The sequence below is a fragment of the Apodemus sylvaticus genome, chromosome 2 (genome assembly GCF_947179515.1).
Source record: "Apodemus sylvaticus chromosome 2, mApoSyl1.1, whole genome shotgun sequence".
NCBI classification, from domain to species: Eukaryota; Metazoa; Chordata; class Mammalia; order Rodentia; family Muridae; genus Apodemus; species Apodemus sylvaticus.
In genome coordinates this window covers 174,034,573-174,043,127 of record NC_067473.1, presented here as the reverse complement: position 1 = coordinate 174,043,127, position 8,555 = coordinate 174,034,573, and the positions used below count along the sequence as shown (strand labels likewise).

At 46.5% G+C, this 8,555-nt stretch overlaps 1 protein-coding gene across 1 annotated transcript; it reads left to right on the top strand.

Annotated features, from left to right (window-relative positions):
* Positions 1-1,593: 1,593 nt before the first annotated feature.
* On the top strand, positions 1,594-3,005 carry LOC127679346 (ubiquitin-conjugating enzyme E2 Q2-like). The gene has a single exon (XM_052175144.1). The coding sequence runs from the start codon at positions 1,644-1,646 to the stop codon at positions 2,751-2,753; it is 1,110 nt and encodes a 369-aa protein (XP_052031104.1). The 5' UTR covers positions 1,594-1,643; the 3' UTR covers positions 2,754-3,005.
* The last annotated feature ends 5,550 nt before the right edge of the window (positions 3,006-8,555 follow it).

The window sequence follows — 8,555 nt, the reverse complement described above, 5'->3', positions numbered from 1 at the left end:
CATGTCTGTCTATCTGCCTACCTGTCCATCCATTCTTCCATTCACCCACCTATCTATCCATCCATCTACTCACTCATCTACCCACCCATCTACCCATCTACCCATCTACCCATCCATCCATCCATCCATCCATCCATCCATCCATCCATCCATCCATCTGTCTGTCCATCCGTCCATCTATGACAGGGTCTCACTATGTGGTCCTGGATGGCCTGGAAATTGCTATGTACACTGGACTAACTTTGACCTCACTGATATTAGCCTTTCCTGCTCTTCAGAGTTCTGGGATTAAATACACATGCTCCTGCATTTGACTCAAATTATCTTTTTAAAAAAAATAATTTATTTTAAATTTTATATGTATTAGTGTTTTCCCTGCATGTGTGTCTGTGTGAGGGTGTTGGATCGGCTAGAACTGGAGTTACAGACAGATGTGAGCTGCTGTGTGGATTCAGGGACTTTGACCCTGGTCCTCTCCAAGAGCAGCAAGGGCTCTTAAGTGCTGATCTATCTCCTCATATTTGTGTCTTAAAATGAAAATCTCATTAGTCACTGTGGTGGGTTGAATAAGAATGGTTTCCACAGATTCATATATTTGAATGCTTTGTCACTGGGGACTGGCACTATTTGAGAAAGATTAGGACTTGTGGAGGAGAAAGCATGACCTTGTTGAAGGAGGTGTGTCAGTTGGGGAAGGCTTTGATTTTTCTCTTTCTTTTTCTCTTTCTTTTTCTCTTTCTTTTTCTCTTTCTTTCTTTTTTCTTTTCTTTCTTTCTTTCTTTCTTTCTTTCTTTCTTTCCTTCTTTCCTTCTTTCCTTCTTTCCTTCCTTCCTTCCTTCCTTCCTTCCTTCCTTCCTTCCTTCCCTTCTTTTTTTTTTTTTTTGTTTTTCTTTTTGTTTTTTTCAAGACAAGGTTTCTCTGTATAGCCCTGGGTGTCCTGGAACTCACTCTGTAGACCAGGCTGGCCTTGAACTCAGAAATCCACCTGCCTCTGCCTCCCAAGTACTGGGATTAAAGGCATGTGGCTTTGATTTTTCCATCCCTACCTCTTCTCTCCCAACTCCTCCCCTTTCCTTCCCTCCCCTCTTGAATCATCTTTTCAGCCCTGAATTTTTCTCTATCTGAAAAAATCTTTTTCTATACTCCAGGCATATCCATAAGTCATGATGTAGCTTGCATGGGTTGGCCTTGAACTGACAGCAGTCCTCCTGCTTCAGCTTCTCAAGTGCCGGATTACAAGTATGTACCCCCCACTGTGCTCAGCTTCCACTCACATCTAACTTCATATTTAGCCAAGCATGGTGGAACACATCTCTAATCTCAAAACTTGGGGAAAAAGGCAGGAGGATCAGGAGTTCAGGGTCAGCCTGTGTTATTACAGTAGCATTGGAGACACATTAAATGAGAAAATTGTTTCTTTCTCATGAAGAAAATGAAATCTCTAGCCTGGGTGAAGACACCACAACCAGTTGGGCTGGTCTCTGGTTTAGCCTGGCTAAGCAACAACCTCTCGGGAAGACAGATTCTCCATGTTAAAGGGGTGGCGAGAATATTTATCCCTTTCTAAGACAATATGTTTCTGAGCAGGTGTCTTGCGGGACAGCTTCACTTCCACGCTCATCTCGGAGGGCCTGAGAGGAAGGATGTCGTTGGGGCATAAGGCTGAGCTGGAGTTCCTAGCGTCCATCTTCCACAAGGACCATGAGCGTCTGCGCATCGTGAGCTGGCACCTGGATGAGCTGCAGTGCCAGTTCCTGTTGCCACCAGAGCCTGCAGGCACCCCGTCCTCGCCACCACAGCTCACCCTGCACTGCACCATCCCTGAATCCTACCCATCTTCATCTGCGATATGGTTCGTGGACTCTGACTATCCAGATCTCACATCAATTCTGGAAAGCCTGCAAGATTCAAAGCCCCAAAGTTCGCTTTGTCAGCAGCTCAGATGGCTGATCTGTGAACTCTGCAGCTTATATAACCTGCCTGAACACCTGGATGTGGAGATGCTGGACCAGCTGCTCCCCATCTCTCAGGAGGCCACCATCATAGAGGTGACTTCAGAAGAGGAAGATGCAGCTGAGGAAGACCTGGATTATTATGAGCTGAAAGAAGAAGAGAGAAGTAGTGAGAAAAAGTCGGATGATGACGGGCTTGAGGAAGAACATTTGGCAATGTTAAGGAATATCAAGACTAACCTATGGAAAGCTCATTTGAGTGGTACCACATCTGGATCACTGCTGGCCTCAAATAGACTTATGAAAGAACTCAGAGAGATCTACAGATCGCAGTGTTACAAATCTGGGACTTATTCCGTGGAACTGATAAACAACAGTTTATATGATTGGCACGTTAAACTGAAGAAGGTTGACCCTGATAGTCCCTTGTACAGAGACCTTCAGCTCTTGAAAGAAAAGGAAGGCATAGACTTTATTTTGCTTAACTTTTCTTTCAAAGATAAGTTTCCGTTTGCGCCTCCATTTGTTCGCGTTGAGTTGCCTGTTCTCTCTGGAGGGCATGTCTTGTTTGGAGGGGCGTTGTGTATGGAACTGCTCACAGAAATGGGCTGGAGCAGCGCCTACTCAGTAGAATCGATCATCATGCAGATCAGTGCCACCTTAGTGAAAGGCAAGGCCAGGGTGTACTTCGAAGGAGGTAAGAATCAATATTGTCTAACAAGAGCCCAACAGGTCTATCAAAGGATGATGCGGGAGCATGAGGAGATAGGCTGGTTGACTCCTCCAGAGGAAGATGGGTAAAAAGCCCACTTCCCTGCATTTGGAACAATGTAGCTTTAAAGACACACGTTTTGCATATGTTTGTAACTGGTAGTGAGAAAGATACTAGCTAATTGGTGTTTTAGTGGATAATCTGTCAACTGACTGCCAGTAGAAGTTCCAACCTTTTCATTGTGCTTACTGTGGGGGTCTTGGGCTGAACTGTGACCCTTTACTGTTGTTTTTCCTGATATATAATCATAATGTCCATTTGTCGTCATCCTTGTTCCTTGATTAAGTGAAATGTATTAAGTAGGCCAGTCAGTTGTGACTTTAGCTAATGTTTGTTTATTGGGCTATTGGGGGAGGGGAAGGGGATAATGAGTATTTACAAACATTTGTTCCATTTAGTGCCAATAAAACTTTTGCCAGTGTCAAACAATCTAACAAATAAGGGAATCCATTTTTCCTTCCCAGAGTTCCTGCCCTTGTGCGGCATCAACTGTTAGGTCTGTCCATCTTTTTAAATCCTGACTCAGCCAGGTATAACTTTATTTCTAAAACACATAAAAGACAAAAACACAAACAAAACAAGAATAAAACCCAACCAACTTTTTTTCTTTTTTCAACTTTTTGCCAAAGCTTGGCCATCCTGTTTTCAGACATCCTGGTCTGACTCTTATTCTAAGTCATTTTCCCACCTTCCCCTGTGTCACTACGAACACATGGTGTGTCTTTCTCTTCCTTTCCTCTGTCTTCCTTCTCTCAGAAGCTTCTGGGTTGATTTTTATTGAATCCATTCTCAAAGTCTTCTACCATTGAGACTGAGACATCCAGAGGAGGCCCCAGTTTCCCTGGTAACTTTCTTAGGGTTTCATTGCTGTGAAGGGACAGTGTGACCAAGGCAACTCTTATAAAAGGAAGCATTTAATCGGGGCTGGCTTATGGTTTTAGAGTTCAGTCTGCTATCATTACACTGGCAAACCTTGCTGTGTGCAGGCCGACATGGTCCTGGAAGAGCTGAGAGTTCTACACCCAGAATCACAGGCAGCAGGAAAGATTGTACCACACTGGGTATAGCTTGAGGATAGGAGACCTCAAAGCCCATCCCCACAGTGACACACTTCCAGTGAGACTACACCTCCTAATCGTGCCACTCCCTATGGGCCAAGGATTCAAACACACAAGTCTATGGTGGCCGTACCTATTCAGACCACCACATCAATCTAAGATCCTATGTCCAAAGAGCAAAATGAAGCCAAACCAGAACCCCTGTGTTGATATTGGTTACCTGTGCTCCCCAAATAAGGTGAACTGTGGGATTTGTGGATTCACACCTACAGTAGAGTTCCCTTTCCTCCACCCCCCATCAGTAAGAAATACAAAGTATTTGTTTTATTGTCACAGCCTTCAGAACAGAAGGCTCTACTTCTAGTCTCTACTTCTGGTTTTGTCTCCCTGCATCCAGTGTGTGGATTTAATGTGAATCTCTGTTTCGGGCAACTTCTGTCATACCTTCCTCACCATAAGAACTTTATCCCCCTGGAACCAGAAGTTAAATTTACTTTCTTCCTTAAATTGCTTTTGGTCACGAGATTTGTATTACACCATCAGAATAGTAACTGGTAGAAGAACCTGATTATTAAGGCGGTTAGAGCACAGCTCCTATGGTCACCTTTTATGATGTCCTGTCTATGAAATATCCATTAGGCCAAGAAGTAACTGAAGGGAGGAGGACTTCTTTTGGCTTGCAGATCTAGGGAATGAAGCCTGTACTGTGAAGAAGGTATAGATGCTGGAGGGCTCTTCCCATGGCCATGGGAACTTGAGGCAGCTTGATTACATCTTGGTCAAACAAGAAGCAGACTCCCAAGGCTAGAACGGGGAATGGGTACAGATGAGGGGCTGCCCCTGGCCCTTCCCATCCAAAGCAACTCCTCAAAGCAGAACCCCTAAGCAGCTGTGGACATAATTCAAACACACATGTCTGTGGAGGATGCTGTGCATGCGAATCATCACGGTCCCTAACCACAGCAATGGGAAAGATGGTGACTGGTACCTCATCATGCTATAGTTTGTACAGTGAGTGTTCCCCAGCTGCCCAGGTGTTGAAGGTTTGGGCCCCAGAGTGGTGTTTTTGGGAGGAGGTGGAGCCTTTAAGAGAAGGGACCTGGTAGGTGCAAGTCCTGGGAGCTATTCTTGAGGGGGGATTGTGTGGCTTTACATTAACACTACACAAGCTAGGGTCATCAGAGAGGAGGAGACCCTGATTGAGAAAATGCCTTCACAAGATCTGGTTATAAGCAAGCCTGTGGAGAATTTTCTCAAATAGTGATTAATGGGGAAGGCCCAGCCTATTATGGGTGGTGCCCTCCTAAGGGCTGGCGGTCCTGGGTTCTATAAGAAAGCATGGTGAGCAAGCCAGGGGAAGCAAGCCAGTAAGCAGCACCCCTCCATGGCCTCTGCATCAGCTCCTGCCTCTAGGTTCCTGCCCTGCTTGAGTTCCTGACCTCTCTGTTTTTGATTACAAAAAGAATTATCAGCAGGGTGGTGGTGGTGTAGGCCTTTAATCCCAGCACTCAGGTAGATTTCTGAGTTCGAGATCAGCCTGGCCTACAGTGTGAGTTCCAGGACAGCCAGGGCTACACAGAGAAACCCTGTCTCAAGAAAAAAAATCTGTTTATTTTATGTATATGAGTACACTGTACCTGTCTTTAGACACACCATAAGAGGGCATCAAGTCACATTATAGATCGTTGTGAGCCACCATGTGGTTGCTGGGAGTTGAACTCAGGACCTCTGGAAGAGCAGCCAGTGCTCTTAACTGCTGAGCCATCTCCCCAGCCCCTGAAACTCCTTTTGAAATCAGTCTTTTATGTATGAATGTTTGGCCCATGCCTGAGGAGGCTAGAAGAGGGTCCTGGAGTTCCTTGGGATGAAGATACAGATGGTTGGTAGCTGCTATGTGGGTGCTGGGATCCGGGCACTGCTTCTCCAGGAGAGCGGCCAGGGCTGCTCCTGCTGAACCCGCTCTCTAGCTCCCACCTCTGCCCTTTGAAAATTCTTTTATGGCTGCATGACTGAAGGGGACATCATGGTAGCTGCACATCCCACATTCTTTCTTGTTACTGTTATTGTTACATTGTTAACAATGATTCAGTGAGCACCGGTGTGTGCTCTGACAAACTGATTTCTTTTGGAGACAGTAGTGGGGTTGCTGGTCATATGGTCATTCTATTTTTATTTCATGCAAGTCCCCATGTTGCTTTCCATGATGGCTATGAACTTTCTTTTCCACAGTGTTTGAGAATTCCTTCAACTCTGTGTGTTTACCAGCACTTGCTGTAATCATTTCCACAACACTTGTCCTTACTGGGCTTATGCCAGGGACACAGCCCATATTTGCTAGAAATGCTGACCTTGCCCTGGGCAGATGTCTAATGGATAACTAAGAGCAAGATAAAACTTTGCAAGTCTGCCTTCGTTTTGTATTTACTTTTTCTGCTTTAAACTTCGGAACAAATTCCTGCCCAAATCTACATGCTAATCCTTTAGGTAGTGTTTGTCCTGTAATCCTTTGCTTCAAGGATCAACACACCCAGGGGTCTGAAAGATTTTTCTGGGACATTCTGAAAGCTCTGGTCCAAAATTCCTAGAAGGAGATCCCTAGAAGTCTACATTCCTGGCCCTGCACCTTCCTGGAACAGGTGGGTTTTTTTGCAGGCAGCTCATCCCATGTGGATAATGTCTACCTAAGCTGGAGCCATCTTCTTGAGGGAACTGAGCCCTGTCTACCTCCAGGAGGACACATCAGCTGAAGAGATAACAAACAAGGCGAAAGAAGATGGCCCCCCTCTTGCCAGCCACCTCCTCAGCACCCAAAGGAGGTCGTCTGGATGCGAGCAGCGGCTACTGTGCACACTGGCAAGGCTGAGCGTGCAAGCCTCCTGGGCCCTCACCCTTGTTCTCTTTGCCCTGAACAACCCGGGCCACTCCTGCTGCCCTGGAAATGACCCTTGGACCTGTTTCCTCCCATGCTGACACTGGCTTTCTTGTCTGTTTCTGAGGTCTGTCCTCACATAGCCTGTCCTGGCCTCAAACTCATTTGTCAAACTGGGGATGACTCTGAACTTCTGACACCCCTGCCTCCTCCTCCCCACCCTGACACTGCTGGGCTTAGGGGCATGCGCAGCCTGCCCTATTTATACAGCGCTGAGAGTGGAACCCCAGGCCTGTGCCTGCTATGCAAGCACTGTGCCAAGGGAACTACATCCCCAGCTGGGGAGCAGGAGTTAGGTCCCTGATAGGTAGATAGATTAGAAGAGGGGCTACAAATATATTAAAAAAAAAAGATGGGGGTTTTCCAGTTTCTTTTCATGCTCCTGACTCAAGACAAAGATCTAAACAAATGGTGGGCTTTTCTCCTACCTCTTGGGTGCCCCTGCCTCTTGGATTGGAGACTGGAGGAGTTGAAATGAAAGATTATTTTATCCCCAGGGGGAGGCTGGTGTGGGTTTTCGTGGCATGGAGGGTCAAATGCCTGCACATTACAGGGCTTGGCTCCTGTAGATGGAACTGGATGTCGGTGGAACCTTTAAGGGAAAGGTCTGTAGGCCACTGAGGCCATGCTCTAGAAGAGGATTGTGGGGACCAGTCACTTCTCCTCCTCTTACCCTTCCTGGCTCTCAGGAGGAGCAGCTTCCTCTGCCATGCATTTCCAGCATAATGTGCCTCAGTGAATGAAAATGAGGACATGCCTGCTCCAAGGTAGGGCTGAGGAGGAGGGGTTAGTGCAGATCTGAGGGAGAACAGTCCCCTTCCAGACTGAAGCAGCCATGAGGGAGAGAAGGGAAAGTGAGATGGGGAGAGAGGAGAGAGGAGAGAGGGCAGGTGGATCAAGGGAAGAGCCCAAGATCAAGAGAGAAATGGGAGGTTGATGGAATGAGAAGCCAGAGGAAGGGAAGGAAGCCCCTTTGCTGGAGGGATTTAGGGTCGGGGGGCGGGGGTGTGGGGGAGAAGTGCTGGGCAGAGCCACAGGGAGCTCACAGGAGTGAGCCTTGTCTAGGGTTAGTTTGGGGGACCTCCCTGACAGTTGGAGGCCCCGAAGGATAGGGCACTCAGGTCTGTTTGCAATCAGCAGTAATTATGCCTGGGATAAACCTCATTGGCCACCCTACTGCCACTGTGTGAAGCTGGATGCTCAATTCTGCGCTGGCCATGTAAAGCCATGATGCAAAAATAAACTTTCTTTTCTGACTTTTAATTTATTTTAAAAACGTTTATTTATGTGTATGTATGTGAGCCTGTATGAGTATATCTACCAAAAGAGGGCATCTGAGCAGTCATGGTGCACACCTTTGGTCCTAGCACTTGGGAGCCAGAGGCAGGCAGATTTCTGAGTTCTAGGCCAGCATGGTCTACAGAGTGAGTTCCAGGACAGCCAGGAGTACACAGAGAAACCCTGTCTTGAAAAAACCAAAGCCAACCAACCAACCAGACACACAAACAGGAGGGCATCAAGTCCCCTGAGACTGTAGTACAGGCAGCTGTGAGGGGTCTTGTCAGTGCTGGGAATTGAACTTGTGTCCTCTGCAAGAGCAGCCAGTGCTCTTAAGAACTGAGTTGTCTGTGCAACCTTCTTTTTTTCTTTCTTATTGCTAGTTTCTTTAGTGTACAGACAATAACTTTCTTTTGGGGGATTTTTTTTAATGGAGGGTCTTATGTATCCTAGGCTATCCCAAGAGTCACTAAGTAGCCACAGATGGCGAAATCTTGATCCTCAGAGGACATCTTTCAAGTCTTGGTATTAAAGGCATGTGATACCATCCCATATTTCATTATATT

Coding starts and splice junctions, on each gene's coding strand:
- LOC127679346 (XM_052175144.1), top strand. CDS start 1,644: ATGTCGTTGGGGCATAAGGCTGAGCTGGAGTTCCTAGCGTCCATCTTC.